At 40.4% G+C, this 19,848-nt stretch overlaps 1 protein-coding gene across 1 annotated transcript in view; it reads right to left on the bottom strand.

Annotated features, from left to right (window-relative positions):
- Positions 1–2,608: 2,608 nt before the first annotated feature.
- The window catches only part of C7H14orf132 (chromosome 7 C14orf132 homolog), a 44,405-nt gene continuing 27,165 nt past the window's right edge, over positions 2,609–19,848 (bottom strand). The window contains exon 2 of the mRNA XM_076345390.1: positions 2,609–10,766. Coding sequence (XP_076201505.1) covers positions 10,542–10,766 — 225 coding nt within the window. The 3' untranslated portion in view covers positions 2,609–10,541. The remainder of the gene's footprint in view (positions 10,767–19,848) is intronic.

The raw sequence follows: 19,848 nt of genomic DNA, 5'->3' as shown, positions 1-19,848 counted from the left end.
ACTTTAAGAATTAGGTCCTACGCATCCTTGAACTACAAAGGAAAGAGGAAGGTAAGGAAAATTCTTATATGGTCAAAGTTTGAGTTTGACTTTAGGAGACTCCAATCAAAATGTATTTCAGAAGATGGGACTCAACTGAAACAAAATCAAGTCAGTAAACAGTAAACAGAAATTACTAGCGAAGGTTGCACAGAGTACAGATACTAGTATGGCTAAGAGAAACTGGTATGGTCATATAAACTATTAAAAAAGCAAAAGTATGAGACTTTCAAAGGGACTAATGGGTACTTTGGTTTACCAGAAGGTGAGGGAAATAAGTATTTTGTAAGTACTTTCTTTGCATCAGTTGTTCTCACAGAAGACTTTGAGGAATACTTACCCAAAATCTTTTCAAGTAATAAATATTGCCAAAGATCAAAAGAGTTTGGGTATTAGCACAGAGTAAGAAATGAAAGAGTAGAAAGATGTATTAAAAAACCCAACAACCCAAACAAAAAAACACCGCTCAGGTGCTTGGAACCAGAGCTGAGATGCTGAGGAAATAAAAATGTCTGTTTAAAATTGTTTGCTACACTGGAGGCCTAGGGAGCAATAAATCACTTTACCTATCCTTTAAGGAGTCACTAGGGAAATTCACAGACCGGTACACCTTGTTTCTGTACCCAACTAACAGCTGCAGGCATAAAACTTTTATAATTCAAAACAGAAATGACAAGGAAAAAAACCTTCATAAAAGGAGCATCCTTCTTGCCTCTAATGGGCGAGGATTATCTGAATATGTAAAGGAAAAATGGGAATCAGTTGATGTGATGTATTCAGAATTATAAAGTGCATCTTTTTAAACTGTAATACAAACTTTGTGGATGACTTGCTTAGCTCAAAATAAAGCCTTTACAAGAAATAGCATTAATTAGCTCAAAATAAAACCTTTATAGGAAACAGCATTAATTGACTCCTGCTGGCAGGTGCGGGAGGAGGACAGGCAAGCTGGCTTGCCTCGTGTTAGTGTAATCCCCGTGGTCAAGGCTGAGTCGCAGTGCCAGTACCCGCACTGCATGTAAGCTGGCAATTTCATAGCACTGTTTCTCAGCCCGCTGCCGTTCGGAAACACTGTGGCATCTCATAAGAATTCAAAGCAAAATGCAAGCTCCTGTTTGATTCCAATGTTTCTTTTATCACAGCAGGCAATGAAATGGATAGCAGGCTGTTTATGGAAGTACTTCATCAAGCCCAGTATAAGACATGTGCATGCTGCAGTTAACACAGTGAAGTCACCCAGTTGTTCCAAAATATTTGAATGAATTATTTATCCTAAAGAAAACCGTAATGGAGCATTAGGCAAAGCAAAATCTGGCATTTGAAATGCTATAGTGGACAGGCTTTCTTGGGCTAAAAGACTGATGTTCTTTGTTAGTCTTGCTACCAAACAATTTACATTAGTAGACATTAGTATCCAGTTTGTTTATGTAGATAACGCTGTGCAAGAAAATAGTGCCAAAAATTGGAGCTGGTTTTGTTAGTCTGAACACACATAGTTAAATCTTTAAATTACTGTTTTTTGTCCTCCTTGACTGTTCAACAGAACATTCTCTTCCATTTCTAAATTATTCTCATTTCTAATTATTTCACAGAATTTAGAAATGAACAGAATTGAGATCTGTATGTTTCCATAGCTGCAATGGAAAAGTGAATTATAATTAGATATTGCTGCACTCCCTTACATTCTGATGGGTAAACTCTGGAATATGTTATGTTGCTAGATTGATAAAGATTGCGACTATAAGAAAACACGTCTTTGGTTTTTTTGGAGGGGGGAGGTTGTTGGGGTTTTTTTAATGATTTTTTTGTCAGATTTGCTATCAGGATTGGCATATGCAGCTTTGTGATGTTCACAGTTTAGTTCATTCAAAGGTAAGTCAAATTTTTATTTAAAATTGCGCATGAGAAGTCACTTAGCACATCCTGTTGTCATTCCCTCAGTAGGTCTGAATGTACTTGCCTCATTGGATCCCTTCTGGAGAATCGTAAAGCATGTGATAATCTACATGTTGTATTGCATTAGGAAAGCCAAATGTTTTCCTTTAATCTTTTTGCTACTATTTACTTTTATGAAGCTTGCTGAACATCCTACAGTGAGGTCTGATGCCCCCCTTGAGTCCCCAAAAGCCCTTGGAACGGCTGCCCTGGGACAGGAGTTTGGGGCCACAGTCACAAAAACATCCACGCTGCACCGTGGGACAGGACGATTGTGCTAATCTGATGAGAGAACTGGGAGAGAACAATGACGCAAGGGTTCATGGTATAAGGGCTTCTGAGCTGAAGTCTGAAGAAGTTAAGACATCTTTTTTTGGCTCCAAGATTGTTGAGGCACTTCTTGGACTTTGAGAGCAGGTGAATCCATTTCTGTAGAGATAGCCACAGTGTTTTGTTTGTGCCATATATGCAGTAGAGATGGTTTCCCAAGGCTGACAAATCATGAAGGTTTGTAAATTGCAACAAATTATTACTGTCAGTGTATCACTGGAAGCACTAATAAAATAACTGCATTTACAGACTTCTAAATACTCTCAAGTAAACTGAGAATAAAATGAAAAATCCCACACTGCCATCAATTTGAAGAACTTTATCCAAAAACACAACTTCCATCCAATATTAACAAAACTTGTCATTTTCACCACATTAAAAGAATGAACCAGTACTAAGTACACACATAGTGAAAGCAGTCAGTAACTGGAAAAGAATATAACAGGCGCTTGAAAGAATACATTTCTGTTAACTGAACTTGCTAATTACAGTAAACTCAGAGAAAACAGAGGGCATTTTTAAAGTTGTATTTCTCTTTACACAGAGATACACATTTCAAGAACAATGATTACAAGAGTAAAAGTTTTTCTTTAAACCAACCCATATATTACAAAAACAATACAGAGAAGCCCTGCAAACTTGTTAGTGTACAAAACAGGGTAGCAGAGAGAAAGCACAAGAGAATTAAATTGTCAAGGATTATTAAGAAAACTAACAGTGCATACTAAAGGGCTCCTGTAAAGCTGTTTTACATGAGCTGAAGGATGCCATTTCCATATGACTGCGATTTTGCGTGAAGTACAGATGCTTTCAGAAGTGTCACTATTTAGCTTATTTTGGAAAAAAAACCCAACAATTAGGCAATATTTGAGATGAGATAACTGAAAAAACAAATTTTATAGGCTACCTCACAAAGCTAGCTACTGGATTTATTTACATTACTTCAAAATTTCCTTGAGGCTTTGCAATCCACTCCTTCCAAACTTCATAACTTCAGAACTCTCTTTGTTAGAGAAAGAACAAATATTTCTCAGGTTAGGTGCTCAGACAGTAGAAAAAATAGTGCAACTGTTTGCTACATTATATACCCTCCACCATATCTATCAAAATATTCAGACTTGGTTTTTATTACCTTCTTATTTAAAAAAATACAGCGTTCTGCTTTCTTTCTTTCGATTAGGAAATTATGGACATCTTTAGATATATTTAAAATAAAACCCCAGCAACCCAGAGCTAGTCCTGCAAGCTGATCTACTGAAGCAGATGTCAGAAGTGTAGAAGTGTTATTAATCCAGTTGACTCCAGGTGGAGGCAAAGTTCCCTCTGGATAGAGCAGCTTGCAGACTCAGGAACTTCGATCATCCTTATGAAGGCAGTAACTGAGAAGAGTTTTAGGCCTAGATCTGTAAACAGTTCAATCTTATTTGCTCATCAGTGGGACTGAACTCCACAGGCAATGCGACATCTCCTTAATGACTGCAGCTCAGGAAGCTCCCAAAACAATACCAGAACAAGCAGGGACTTCTGAGGGAGGCTGTTCAGCAGTCTTGGTTCTGGCCAAGGAACACACCTCCTTTTGTTCACAATGAGATTTAGAAATGTGCAATCTGGCTATAGCACCTTGGTCACGCATCTGAGAACTACAGGTGTGACTAGATTTGAAATACCCACAGCGTAGCACATTGTGGTGGTTGTTCTTCACTGAATTAGGCTAGTGCTTAACGGCCTTGACCCTACAATAAATCACATGGAGCTTTTCAAGTCTCCCGTGTATGGCACTTCCACTCCCCTTGCCCTGCCCCAAGTGCATTACCACTGATTCTGATTTGCTAAGAATAACAAGGGACTTTGGGTTGAGGAAAGCTCAGTAAATGCTGACTGCAGAGCAGTGCAGTATATTTATAAAATCTGAATTTCCGAAAGGTATCTTTGGATAGTATGGATACTGACAATACAGTTACCAAGCTTCATGGCCACATCTTACTATTCTGCTTGGGGGAAACACTTTGCAGTTTGCTAAGGCAGATAATGATTAAGATCTTCCTGCAGAAAGAGACCTTATATCACTGATCTTTGCGCTTATCGTGGTTAAGTCCTTACTTATCACTGACCTTACTATCAGTGAAGGTCAGTTAAGAGATGGTTAAGAAAGGCTGAAGAACATTGCTGGCTTCCAAATGTTCATATGCTCCGATACCAAGGACTGAAAAGAATACAAAGAAGACAAGGGGAGAAATAAAAGGAAAGCATAGAGATACGTGGTGGTGACAAGGGGTTTAAAAGGATGGATGCGAGTTCACATCAGGGTACTTTGGGGAGGAATGAGGAATGATGCAGCCTAAAGGATCAGGTAGTGACTTTTGAGACATTCCTGAGAAGTGACTTGTCTCAGTTCTCAGCCTTTGTTAACTGTGGGCAATAGTAAGATCCCCTTTGAGCCCTACTGACATAAAGCTGTGGATTAAAATGAGGTGATGCTACTGTACAGATGATACTTGACTCATTAACATTCCATGCTTAAGAAACCTAGGTGTTTTTTGCTTTTGCAGGGAGACTGAGCAGAGCTTTGGAAGGTAAATCTTGCATGTATTCTACCAACACAGGAAGCTTTTTGAGTATTTTCTACAACTGAAAGATATCTTCAATAGCAGCCTGCGCAGGAAAGATAGAGTAGGTGGCATAATGCTCCCAAGACTTCCTGAAAAGATGGAGACACCATTTGTGCTCATACAAAAGGGTATTTGCCTTAGTACCGACAGATCAAGTCTGCCTATGACACTCAGCAAACCTGCCTTCAGAGGCATGTCATTGAGATGATTAGACACGTGACAGGTTTGTATTATCAAGGTTGTTTTCTTTTCCAGTTCCTGTCTGTGTTGCTGTAATTCCCAAAACAGGTTACTGCAAAAGTAGGTCTGGCCATGTTGTCTCAGCGTAAATACTCTGGTACAGGCCAAAATGAGATAAAATTGCCATGCATTTTGTTCTGCAAAGGCACATATACCACCAGAGTCTCCTGGGTAGACAGTTGGACTCTTTCCTTCTACTTTGTGCCTGAAAGGCCAAACACTAAAATGCAACGTGGTTGGTCCCTACCTGTTAGGAGTTCCCTGCCTGTCCAGAGAAGAGCATAGTGGTCACTTCATTTTCCCTGTTTTGTGTTGGAAAGACAACATAAAAGGCAAAGAGGGGCTGTATGAGGAAACACAAAAAGTTAGTGTCAGATTAAGGGCAGTAGGAGACTTTAAGGCCTCAGGATGCTTTTATTTCTTTAGGATGTTCCCAGATCAGCGGCAAAGGGCTAACTACATGTTAAACCATCTCTATCTTTACCTTATGGTGGCTGACCAATGCACCAATAACAATATACCTAACGGAATATTGATCTCTGGCTCTTCTGCTAATGGAATAAATGCACATGTTTCCCTGAGGATTAGCAAGCTGCAGGATGAGGAGGGACATGCCGTACCTGATGGTTACTTCACTTAGACTCAGCTCAGGCTGCGCATCCAGGAAGCCAGCAGGGCTCACAGGGGCAGAGCAGGAGTTAGTGAAGTGCTCGGCTCTGCCTGTCAGAACCCTGATGTCTGACATTATCACCAGGGACCTGACTGCCCTTTTCCTTTTTGCGCATTAGCCAGATGAAATCCAGTTCTCCAGAGCTCTGAATGCTCCAAAACCACAGAAGCTTTTTGATCTAGGATTCTGATTTTTGGCCTATTTCTCTCAATAATGGAAATCATCCTTAAAAAGAATAATTTTCCAGATTCTGCTCTGTGATTAGCCACAGGAAACCCAGTAAAATTACATCAGATAAATGGACAGAGCTACGTGATTAATAACTCTCAGCAGCCTGCAGAGAAATGTGAAGAGGATATTAACAACTGGAATTGTTTGAGAATAGCAAAAAGAAAGCCTCAAATAATAGACAAAATACATCACAGTCTATAGACTAAGGACTCCTGTTTTCATTTGGTCCCAGACGCAAAGGCACAATTTCCCTTTATCTTCAAATGGATGTACAGGATAAGACTACTAATGGTGGTCTGCTTCTATTCACTCTTGATTTGGGACTTGTTATCACAGGCTGCTCAGCAGTTTAGTGGTATGCTGACTGCCCTCAAGTTGCATTGCAAACAAGGATTTTGGAGAGGGGATCTCATTACTTCTGAGGTATCTATCAGCTCACTTGCCCTCTCAAATAGCTAAATACATTATTTGTAGCAGGTGAGTCTCTCTGCTACTGTTGTTGCATCAGTTTCAAAAATCTGTTGTTCAATTTTGCAAGTGTGTTGACACAGAAATGCATCCTCCTCCCTCATTTTATTTTAGGAGGATGTTAATGCTGTGGCCAAGCACAGACTTCTAGCCCTGCAGATAAAAATATAACAGGAGTAGCTGTGTGGGTTTCCCTATCCTGTTCTCCCATCTAATGTGCCTTTGCACCCACCTCCATAGCTGTTCAGCCTTTAGTGTCTTTGCTGTGGTGGCTGCACAGCTGCCATGTCGAGCTTCTGGCTGCTTAGAGCAAACAAATTCTTAAGAGACAGTTCAATTATTTGGCATGTTGCTATCGATCCCTAGAGACCATGGCTCTAAGAGACGCATTAGGGCATCTAATTTGTCTACCTGCTTCCCATGGCTTATTAATAACTTTGCAGAGCACATACAGTATTGCTGTTTGTGTTTGTACAATGATGTTTACAACATAGCTAGGGGTCTAACACTGCATATAGAAAGTGTTTTGCTTTGTCTGCTGCTGAGCAAACTCCAATCAGGATCTTGTAACTTATCTGTGCTAGATGCTTTTATTTAAAGCACAGATCTTCTATAAGTGGAATCCTGCTCTCGTGCTGATACACAAAGTGCTCAGCAAAGCACAGAGCCCTCTTCTGCTTTTATAGAACAGCTTCAGAGAACAGCTCTGGGGAATGTGTTTGGGCTTCCTCATTACTCCTCAGTGAGTGACAGCAGTTATCCAACTGCCTTGCTCCAAGGAAGGGAGAAGCTACAGTGTTCCAAGCCAAGCTGCGTAAAGTGGTAACACATTTCACAGGACCATACCTATGAAACATACGCCATTCATCCACTTCTCCACTCCTCTCTGTGGCTTCTCTGAACTTAATGATGGATGAGTCCCCTTTCTCAAGGGTTGAATTTAAACCTTCCCTAACCACCCAGAAGATGGAAGTGGTCGTAGTGGATCAAGCCTGAACACAACATCCAGAAATACACTGTATGTTATCACTATCAGGGTAGATCAGAGTTTGAACCAGCTCTGCCCACTGCAATTTAGCAATCTTTAATACACCTGACAATATTCTGTACAGACTCTTGCATGCAGTATCCTTGCACCTGCAACCTAAAACTATTTTTTTCACAACAGAAAAGCTGCACAGTTAGTGTGCAGTTTAACTGTGAGATAGGAAATGCCTGCACTTGCTGCCTGCACCCAGTTTGCCATGTCACCTTGTCAAGCCAATTACTTTAATTAAAGTTCTGTCTGGCCCTTCTTGACAACTCAGCCTCCAACGATAAAAATATGTATGACGATGATCTGGATGAAGGAGGCAGAACTCATTGTTTTCCAACACTCCTGCTATTACTATCAATTTCACACAAAAGTAGAGCACTTTCTTTGGGAAAAGCAACACAAAAGTGTCACTCAGCTTCACGAGCAGAGTGGTAGTTCTTTGCTGTTCCCGCTCTAAAGTTCTTCATGGGTGAAGAATTTAGTCCAGTGCTTTGGGAGAGAAACACAAACATTGCTAATTGCACTTGGATTAATATTCTAGGAAATTTAAACAAAGCACTCCGCTGGCAAATTCATTAAGCAGTAGAATAATCCCATTGGGCAAGTACCATAGTGTCAAACTGGTTTTAATCATGGTAGAAATGTTTTGCTCTTCATGCAAAAACAATGATTGCAAGACGTGGCATAACTAGAGAGCCTACAGAAACACTGAAAAAAAGTCCATGAGCAATTGATACAAAGGCAACAGAATATCAGAAAATGGTTGGGGACAGTACATTACATTAAGCAGTATTTCCATGGGTCCTACATGTTCGAACACCACACCACTCCTGCTCAGTTCTGCATTGGAAACTTCTCTGCAGCTTTCCAACCTCACTTAACAGCTTGCTTTCTGCTCAGAGAGGATGAGGAGTGTAAGAGCAGGAAAGGTACACAATTTATGCAGCTCCCCTGTTTTTTATTATCCTGTGCCTATGAAGGAACGAATACCTATTTTAGGACAGTGAAAATCATCATTTTTGTATCATTCTTAAGACTACAGCTATTTTATTAGACAGAATTTGCTTTCTGTCCCACTGATCTTCAAGAACTGGGCTTCTCAAACTTTTTCTGAGCACAGATCTCGTCTGTCCTCAACCACCTTCACAAAATCCAGAAGCTCCATTCCTCAAGTGAGTTATTGTTTTTCTCATCCTCAGAATAACTTAGTTTCTTTTCTCCCCCCTGCTAGCTCTGTTTGCATCTTTCCCAGCTTTAAAGGCCAGTTTATAGAGAGGGGAAAAAATATACACAGTGCCTACCGAGTGGTTATAAATACTGATTTGGGGCATGCTGCTTTGATTCAAGCAACTGTCCACCAGCCCTGAAGGAAAATGAGTTTAAAGAGAAAAGAAGAAAAGCCAAGCCTCTCTATACATTCTGCAGCCCTTAGTCCAGCCTCAAGCTCAGTGGCAGGCAAGTGTCAAAAATAGTCTCTGTGCCTGCAGACAAGGCTTTCTGGAATTAGGGTAGTAGCTGTATGAGACAGAAAACCTATACAGTACATGCAGACATAGAGGAAGAATTTGTCTGCTACTCTCAAAATGCAGACATTTTATATGTTTGTGTTTATTTTTTAAGAGGGAAGAGGGAGATTTCCAACAGAGGTGATTTTTTTTTTTCTTCCCACAAGATTTTATAATCTCTGAAACAATGAAGGCTACAGCTTGTTTTGAAAGATACAGCTCTTGAAAAGGAACTGCTCATGGGAACAATGCAGTGAAAATGTTGCCCCTCAACAGAACAAATCCAAATGATAATCAGAGTTGTTACCTAAAGCAGGCTATATGAAAATCACTTCCAAGAGCCTCATCAGAACCGAGAGACATATTAATACTGAAATATAAGCACTTGCATATCTGTCACTTACTACGTTTTTTGTGGTGTTTCTACCCCAGGACATACCTGACTCTTGCACTCACTTCCTCGCGAGCACAGAAGTGTCCAATCTTTCTCTCAATTCTGTTTTTCTCATAGACATAATTCACTGTTAATTAGGCTTTGCAATTTCCCCACATTCTTTTGATACACCAATAAGCTTATGAAAGTACATGGCTGCTGTGGGAAATCTGGATTACAGTGAAATAAGCTGAAAAGCATGGTATTTGGCCTTTGTTTCCTGGAAGGGACACATCTACAAACCACTGCAATCCAGTACCTCTAGACAGAAATGGGAGCTTGTGCTGCTGCTCTGTTTAACACTTCCTCCTCTGGAGTGCAGAGGGTCTGCAGACCAGCCACACCTTGCAATAGCTGTGCCTCCTCCTGCAAACAGCAGACAGGTTTAGCATCAATTCATAGATTATCGGATCCAGTAATTGATACTGCAAGGCGAGTGTTAGATAGCATGCATCTGCCTGTTATAGCTTTAAGACTCATGATTTTGAACACAGCCTAGTAGTGTATGCACATGCTGCAGACTCACACACGATGAACTTGTACTTCATCAGAACTGAGCCAATGCTGACCATTTACTCCATCTGGAAAACTAAGATGTCCAGCAAATATGACATAGAACAATTTCATACAACATTATACCACAGTAAAAAATGCACAAAAAAGCTGACAAAACCCAGAAGAGCTGCTAGAAAAATCTAAACAGTAGAAAATAAGCACTTTCTATATAAATCTCACTTTCTTTTTGTATTTGCTATACCCACGCTGGTCTCTCTTTTATTACATTTCTGTACAAAACTGGTATTGGCTCTGTTCTCAGTTAAAGCTCTCACCTCCATACAATTTGCAATTACATCCAAACTTTCTGCCATCAAGATTCAAGATAATTAACTTGCATTTCATTTCCATGATTGTGGCAGCACTTAATAAACGAAGTCCCTACCTATATGTATTTATATAGATATACATGTATATATACACACATACATACATATGACAAACACTGTTGCAGTTATCCTCTCTTCCAGTGTTTGGAGTGACAGTCATCCTAGAAGGTGAAGGCATACACCACTCCCACAACCACAATATTTCCAATTGTTGCTATTATTGCAATCCATAACAATATGGCATCATTTGAAGAACGGGATGTCTCTTCTGGTGGATTCTGCATGGAAGAAGCTGCATGGACGTTGGCTGATGAGTTAAACAAGGAGTACTCTGTACTAAAGTCCTCGTTGGGTGAGTCCATAAAGGCTCCTCCCATAACAGGAAGCTGTGAAGAAAGATAAGGCAAAATTAGATTGAAGGTCAATCTCTTTGCTTTGTCTCAAAGTCATTACAAAAGAGTAACCACTAGCAAACCTGCAAAATTACTGAGATTTCATGTATGTGGTGCTAACCTGTCAGGAACACCGCAGACACACACTTTACACTATTTCTTCCATTTCTGTTAGAATCAATATTATTGCAGGAAACCTATGTGTATTACATGGAATATACGTAAGAGCTGGACACAGGCTCCAAATCAACCTAAGTAATTATATGCATTTAGAAAGAAGAGATACAGCTAGCCACAAAGCGCTCACTAAAACATAGGTTTACAGCAACGTGATTGTTTTGTGACTACCAGCAATGGAATCATACTGCACAAAGGCATCGGAGCAAGCACAGCAAGGACGTGATGCAGGGAATTTGTTCTGCCTTTATGTATGGCTCAGAAGTGAACCCTTGATTTGTCTAGAGATCATGCAAAAACATATGAATTGCAAAAGTTGTTACTGTAAAACAGGTGGAGTGTACTCAGTGCTCTAACTTCACTTGCAAAATGCACCATTGCTCACCAATGGAGGATTTATAAATCTATACAGTGGAAAAACTTCAAACTGGATTTTGAAAGACTCCATAGCAATGAAGTGGCAAATTTCCAACACTTCTCCCACTTCCCCAGACTTCCTCTACTGAGAAGGATAAAGTTTCTTTAGTGCTCTTAGTGGATTCCTCAGTGGTACGAGGAAAAGTCCTCAGTAAGATATTCAATACAGGAATATGGCAAAGTTAAAGAAAAAAGGAATTATTTAAACTTGTCCTTATACAGGTTTTAGTTGTCTTCCCAACTTCATCCTAGGTCACAACACGTATTCTTCATGATTCAACAACTATGCTGCCCTCTACATAGAGGTGCAAAAACACATCCTTCTGCAAATGTATGGATTCCTCATGCAGGCAAGGGAAGGATACCTAATGCTCTACTAAGACCATCTGCTACTAAAATAAAGTTCACACAAAAGGTTTTTGCTTCCACCCTTGTTCCTTGTATGTTTGGGAACACAGGTCTGGAAGAGTCTCCCCTGGCTCACTGAGTGCAGGCTCCACAGTCTCATGCAAGTAGAGGACATTGTTTCAGAAAAAGCTGCAGAACATCTGCTTCACATATCTGTAAATGCTCAGGACACACATTTCTGAATATCCTGTAAAAAGCCAAAAAGCTGCTCGGCAACCTCAGAAACCGCAACTGTTATGTAGTGCAGGAAGAGCACAAGCAGTGTGGCTATCGTAAAGCCGCAAGTCTCTGCAGTACTCAGTAACTAAAACTCCCAGACCATTGTAGTAGGTAGGTAGACCAAACCCATGGCATTACAGGCAACAAAAAAACCCCAAACCCAGAGCCATATGTCCAAATCTCTATGCCAGCCTGACCGGGAGGGAAAAATTCCATCACGGCATTGATGACTGGCTTGATCTTGAGCAATGAGTAAAACCTAGACATCAGTGCATCCTACCTACACTCTCCTTTCAAATCTTGTAGAACTCCAGTGCTTCAAGGAAAGCTGAAAAAGGTCTGGGAATGTTCTCCTTAAGAAACACTTGCTGCAACACCAACCAACCTTTCCTTCCCCACAACGGCTTCAATGCTGCTGCTGTCACCTTCCAGCATTTAGACCCAATTACAAACTCCTGTTTTACACCCCACTTGTAAATGCTTTTGGGTTTTTTCCATTATTATTCTTTGCCTTTCTCAATAGGGCTTTCTTCTACAGATAAAATCCTCTGGCTGAGTAACAACAAAATAAAAATCCCTCCTGCTGTTATACTAGTAGTAGTACTATTACAACTAGCAGCAGCACAGTACTGTTGAAGTCACGATGGCCTATGAATAACAGAGGAACCAACTTTGCCTTCGCTCAGCCACATCACAGAGTGCTGCATTAAATTAGCATCAGCGTTAAATTACCGTGGCCGATACTCACCGGACTGGTAAATCAATCTATCTCTTTCAACACCTTGTCCTTCAACTCCCACATCATATTTTGACTCTCCCAGTAACCTCTCCCTTTGGTACCAAACTACACCGCTCCTGTCTGTTTGCAGCTGTGCTACGGAGGCTGCTAAACAGGACAGGATTTGAGGATAAGCCACTTCTCCTCTCCACAGTGATGACTGTAATCTACAATTTAGAGAGAAAAATTTGAGAAGCTTGAGAATAAAGTAGCTTTTTTTTTGCTTTCTATCCATACCATTTTACAAAGCTATAAAAGATAGACTCTCTTTCAAAGCTGACTGCTGAACAAATTTCATCTATACTAGAAAATATCGTGTCACATTCAGAATGAAAGCGAGAATGATGAAATACCACAATGGATATGTCATATTACCTAATCCACATTAAATAAAATTATCTTTGAGATCAAATATGATTAGACAAAAGCAGTTTGCAAGAAACCAAACAGGAAATTGCAAAAGTCAAGTTTGATACATTCCCTCTGCATCAAAGATTTTTGCTGCCAGTTTCAACACAGAGTGTGTTTTAAAGAGAGCAAAAGCTTCCATTTCACAACAAGCCCAGCCTGATGTTTTGAATCCAGTTCCACTGGCCTTTTTATGTCTTGGGATTTGATACGGAAAACATTGCTCAGTTTAATCAGGATTTCTTTTTATGTAGAGATTCCCATAAAAGGCAATTCCGACTTCAAACACAAAAAGTGTATTTATGCCATGACACTGCCTTTAACGGCTATGGAGACACTAGTTAAAGACCTTCACAGCAAATGATGGGCATACATTTACCATACTGGCAGCAAAATGCTCAATCTGAGGTGCTTCCCTCCTTAGCAAACCATTTTAAGGGTATCAGCATTTAGGGTGGTCAGTTCTGCAAAATCTTTCAACTAGAACAACCATCCAAAATACAGAGGTACACATACATGTGCACTGTTCTGGTGAGTGATACCTGGTTTTTGGGCCACAAATTCTGTGCCCTCAATGAGTTATTTGAAGTGACAAGCTTCCACCCTGTTAGTACACCTCATGCTGTCACAGAGGCAGGGAGCATTCGTGTAGCAGCACAGCTACGCACCACACTGCAAATGTCAGATCTGAATCTCCTCGTGCCGTCTACGGCTCAAACAAGCTGTTTGCACGATCTGAGGTGAACACATGGTGAAACAGCTCATCTGGATCTCCGAAAGGTTTGCGGTGACCTGATATAAAGCACTGACATTCAGCACCTGACACCAGGTTCCTTTTGTAAAATGGACTTCCAGTTTTTCCTGTTTGTAGGTCAGTAGCACTTCACCGCAGATCTAGAAATAAACCTTACTGCCAATTTCCCATTTGCAGAAATCGTCTCTTACTAAATGCATATTCCCCCCCTCTCACTGCTAAAATGGCCTCACATAAGAGCGCAGGAATGGCCATACGGTGTCAGACAGAAAGCCATCTCCCTTGTGTGTTGCCTCCAACAGTGGCCATAAATAGATGCTTAGGAAACAGTAAGAGCACAACAGGACAAGCATGTTTGATACTACCCCTTAACAACTCACAGGCTCCAACTGTTTTCAGCTTAGGAAGTTCATAAGCCAGATGCTATTGCTATGGATTTAATAACTCACAAAGGATTTTGCTACCATGAACTTGTCCAGCCTCCACCTGAGCTCATCTAAAGCTGAGCATCCTTCTCAGTCTGGCCTCTTACTGCCACTTAACAGTAAAGGTTGCCCAGTGATTCGGGTCACATAAATCATCCTTGGGAGATATGCCCGCCTCTCCACTGGAGAAAGGGAAGAACAGATGATTAATATCAACTGGCAATCTATCTTTTTGGTAGATTAACTTCAGTAAGATGAATCTTATCTTCAGTCTTGATGTCTCTGTTCTCCCAAAAGGTACAGTATTTTCCCTCTTCAGTCTTATTTGAGGTATTACATTAGAGGCTGTGAGACATCCAGACCCGACACTAATGAGAGTTGCGAAGTGCCTGTGATAAACAGTAGGCTAAGGACAGAAAGCCTTCAACGCTTTCTGTGCTTGCTCTATTTGTCTGTCTGTGCCTCCACAAAGCAAATATATGCCAATTTACATTGGCCAAAAACTTCACCCATGTCACTGCCATTACAGTGACCTGTAGTCTGTTTTAGCCTCAGAGGGTTTTTATAGCTCAGGCAAAGCTGTGCAGAGCCTGTGCCACCCTCCCCAAGAGCACTGGGCGAGGAGGCCAGGGCAAAGGGTTAACTGGGAAATGTGACAGTGAGGGACATGGCAGGAGCAGATGGCGAGGGGGAATGCTGTAGCACTGTTAGGAAATGAAACTCTTTTCCTAGTGACTACGTCGATATTGTTAAGTAGCGCTAATAGTACGTCGCTTGCTAAATGGCTTCTGGGACTGGTGAAGAAAGAATTCAAATCATTAAATAGCAACAGGGAGAAAACCAAACAGCAAAATGTCAAGTGGTAATGAGAACACCCACTGCGCTGAATACCTCCTACTGACATCCAAGAGGATGCTTTAGGGTCACGAGGAGGAGAACAAGGCTCTTGAACAGTTAAGTGATACACTTTCCAGTTAGCAGAAAAATCCTATTTTATAACCAAAACAATTCACATGAAGGAAAAACAACATGTCAGATACCAGTCACTGATACTCTAAAAATGATAGCTTTCTTAAGTAGTATGACATAAAATCCGTCACTTAGCAATAATATTGCTCCGTTTCTTTGAGAATCAGGTGTCCGTCTTTTTTCATAGTCAGCCAGAGAAGTGTAACAGTTCCTGCTACCTCATTGGGAAACCAGGCTTGGCATAGAGATTTGAAAGCATAGCTGAATCTTCTAGTAGCCACTTTCCAGAAATGAGGAAACCTCAGCAGTGGCTTTAACAGATGTGCTGTATCTTGGCCCTGGCCTTACCACACACCTCACTGGGAATGGGATGCTGAGAGGTGAAATGTCACCCCAGCTCAGATGTGTTCTGTAAAATCCCTGTTGTTACTTCAGAATATCTAATTTTTCAGGGTTTCTTTTAGGTTAAATTTTAGATAGCATATTTTTACATGATGGCATATTCTGAATACATAATATGAAATTATTTCCTTCTGCCCTGGCAGCGTGTGATTGCCGCAGTGCATATTTGTTTCTGAAAACCTTCTAGCTGCAATCACAAATCAGTCTAACGCAGTTGTCAAAGATGGCAGCAATACACAGGTTTGCAAAAGCATCATATAATTCTTAAGCTCTTTTTAAAGAAATTTTTTGCCCTAAAGAGACACCCCACATGACCAATATTCTCCCCACACTGTCTCGTGTCTCACAGAAACATGCATATATATATATATATATATATTCTCCTCATCTAAAGCATGTACTACTACATAAATGAAGACATCCTTGCTACTATTTATTTACTGGTAATGTCTGGAGAAGCAAGTTCTTCTTTCCACCATTTGCCAGAATATCACCCTACTACTTACAACACGAGGATTGGGTACACAGTGACAATCAGGACAGTTATTCCATGTTCACTACAAGTGGATTAGTTAAATGCATTAAACTCCCACACAACCAGAATTAAAGGACACCTAAGGCAATCTTCTTCAATTTAATTAAATAGGTCTAATTCTGAAGAGGGAGGATACATGCAAATGCTTTATGCAGTTAACTTCAAATTATCATTTCAACTAAATTTAGATCCCTGCTTCACCCTGAAATCACAGTCTAAGGTTGACAAGCTTAGGAAAAACAGCGGCTTATTTTCAAAATATAGTTGTCAAAATGCTCACTGTACCAGTGGCAATGGAAAATTTTCATTCTAATTTGGAAGCATCAGGATTTCACCTGTTATTTCACCTCTCCATCCTATCCTACCTCAATCTTCACTTTTCTTCCAATTCACGATACTCCTAAGACTGGTGTATTACTTCTGCTGCTGCTTTCCTGATTTGTGCTAGGCTAGATGTAATGTCTTTGTCCTTTTATATGAGATCACTGTTAAAAGTTGTTACTTATCAGCATTATCTCAGAAGCCGGAGGTGCAAGTTTCAGCCTTGCTGTTGAACCACACGGAGAGTTGCCTTGACCAACAGGTATCTAGAGATTTGGAAAGGAACATCCAAAGATGACCAGAGCCGCAGCAGACACTTCAATTCTGAGTTTGCTCTTGGCTGTAGAAACCGGTTTGCCTTAACTAAGGTATTCCCCTGGATAACCAAGCTCAGCTAGATCTCTAGCTGTCCCTAAGCACAGCTACCCAAGCCCCTTATATGAGAACATGCCTTGTGCAGACTGGAGCACCTCTCTGTGGAAAGTTATTCTGCTAAATCAGCTGCAAGAAACAGTGTAAATAACACATGAAGGTAAGTGGGTTTACCCTCATTATTTCACTCATATTTCTGCATAGGTAGCATTCAAGATACCTTAGTGATAAACATGCTGTGATTCCATTCCCACAATTTACATCTGCCTAGTGCCTCCTTGAAATAGCTTTTATTATTTCAAAAAGAACCCTACTGCTTTTAAACTATTATTCTCAACCAACTGCCATTGGATTTCATCTTCCAAGCGCGGAAGACTGAGAACAAACAAAAGCCTTTTTATTGCTGACAAGCAATAAGTCCCAAATGGAAATAGAGGAGGAGTTTCTCATTCTATCCCTGGTCCCAATAATTCCTCCTCTCTTTCCAGTCAATGCCAGCAATGCTGCATCAAAGAAAAGAGCAAGTTTTGTCAATGTTGAACAGAAATGCAAACAACCTGTATGAAGAAGCTGCAAATCTGTCACCTATAATTTAAATTGTGACTGAGGCTAGCATCCTATTGTGGACACACATGCTGGGGAAGTAGAAGATGCCTGGGTCCCATTTACATATAGTTATAACTTTCATGCTTCCAGGAGCACATGCACATAAAAGAAAAAATACAAACAGGGGGAACCAGAAAGACGAGTATTTATCAATATGGAAAAACTCAGTAGAGGCTATAAAACTAATCATCGGCGTTACCATGAGTAGGAGCTATTCAAATCTGTTTACAATTTCCAAAACTGGCAAAACAGAGGACCTTTCACACCATGCATAGTCACACTGGGGAACTCAGAACAGGAACTCCTTTAGAGATAAAAGTAACCTGCAGAGCTGTATCTGTTTAATATTAAACACAATTCTGGAAGGGCTTCAAACAACAAGCTCCTGAGTTTAAACTTGTTAATCATATGTGAGAAGAAAGAGGTGCTGATTATCCCACCTATTGGAGGGTTTCTTGCACAACCTTCTGATATTTTTGGCATTGGTAATTTCAAAGCTGACCTACTGGATTTAACTGGACTTATGTGGTCTCCTGCTCTGATCCAGGCTGGCAATTCTTTTCTGGTGTCAAGTTCCTCTACTGAAAAAAAGAAAAAGAAAAAAAGAAAAAGAGCAATCCGGGGGAAAAGAAAGGAACACTGCCTAGGGCATAATGTTTTAATGTCTCAAGGGACAGCTTTGCTCTAAAGACACAAGGAGATATTGCTGACTGGAAGCAAGCACGCAGTGGTAGCAGTGGAAGCTACATGGTAGCAGTGGAAGTTTTGGTTGTTCTTATGCAGAGGGTAAGTGGCTCTCCACATGCCAGAGGATAAAGAGGAAAAGAAGAGTAACACAAGCTGGTTGTAATGACACTGCATATCTGCGAGAGGAAAGGGCATTCCCACCATAAATAGAAAAGGCAAATGATGAGGTGTAAGCGGAAAACCACAGAGCAGAGCTCAAGAGTGGGTGTACAGGAAAAACTGAACGAAGCCTAATCCCATTTCTCAAAGTGAAAAAGGGCTGCACGAACCCTTCCTCCACCGTCATCTTTGCAGCCGTGTTCATCTCTGACAAAATGTTGGTACCTCATTATCAATTTACTGTTGTGGCCAAGCTATCTGGGTAGCAGAGAAAGGGGCTGATATTCATATTCTTTTGATTTTCCTTCTGCTCCCTCTCCCTTAGCCTAACAAGATGCTTAGGCTATTCCTGGGGGGGAAGGATGGGAATTGGCAGCCATTCACAGTAATGGAAGCAACAAAACAATTTCAAAACTAGAAAAAATTCTAGATGAAAATTTGTTTAAATCACTAGACTTCAGGCGTGGGCAAAAGCAATGATTTCATAAATGACTGTATCCTTCAGTATTCACTAATCAGGATGCTTCTCACAAAGACTAAAAGAATGTCAAGGGGCAGGTGTTATGGGCTAGACCTAGAAGGATGCAACACTTTGGACATCATCTTATTCCTCTAGAGAAAAAAATAATTATATACAAATTCTTTTGTGTTGCATATGCTGACCACTGTTCAAACCAAAATGCAGTAGCAATAAAAAAAATCTTACATGCTAGCTCCAATCCCTGCTACACAACCCATGAAAAATTAATTGGCTGAGTTTAACTAAACCACACTAACAGGCATAATATAGCTTAGCTCTATTTCATCAGCGAAATTACTGTATATTCCATGCAGACTCAAAAGCTATCAAACTATACATCTGATGATGTATTTTACACAGTGATGGTTGTACTACAAAGACAGGTTGGGATACATTTGAGGGAAGTAATCGCTACCATTGCAGCTCTGCTGTACCTAATGATATAATATAAATGCCTCTTTTTCAGCACCTTTGAGACAGCCACCTGGAATCTATCCTCAAATATGATAACATAAGAGTTAGGTCAGTCCCCCTATCATAACGCAAACCCAGTGGAAAAAATTATTCTATGATGATTTCCAGAGATTAATTCTCCCATGGAAAATACTCGCAGGCATCCAATAGAAAGCCTCAGGAGGGAAATTAAAACAATTTAATAGCCTCAACTTATTCCATAATTATTATTTTCCTTGAGTTTATATATGCTATCAGACTCCCTGAAAACACAGAGGAGAGAGAAAACTGGCAACGATGTATGCAATTTTATTTCAGCTATACGTCATTTTCGTCCATTTTTTTCCTTTTTATTTTTTTTCTTTCCCTTTCATCCTCATGTTGCATTACATTCTCACAAAGAAAAAAGGGCAGGGGGGAGCACTGAGGTATGTTAACAGAATATCTGAGGTATATCTCTCATGTC

This window comes from Aptenodytes patagonicus, chromosome 7, assembly GCF_965638725.1.
Source record: "Aptenodytes patagonicus chromosome 7, bAptPat1.pri.cur, whole genome shotgun sequence".
NCBI classification, from domain to species: domain Eukaryota; kingdom Metazoa; phylum Chordata; class Aves; order Sphenisciformes; family Spheniscidae; genus Aptenodytes; species Aptenodytes patagonicus.
The sequence above is the reverse complement of the archived record's forward strand: the minus strand, read 5'-3'. Positions and strand labels throughout refer to the sequence as shown.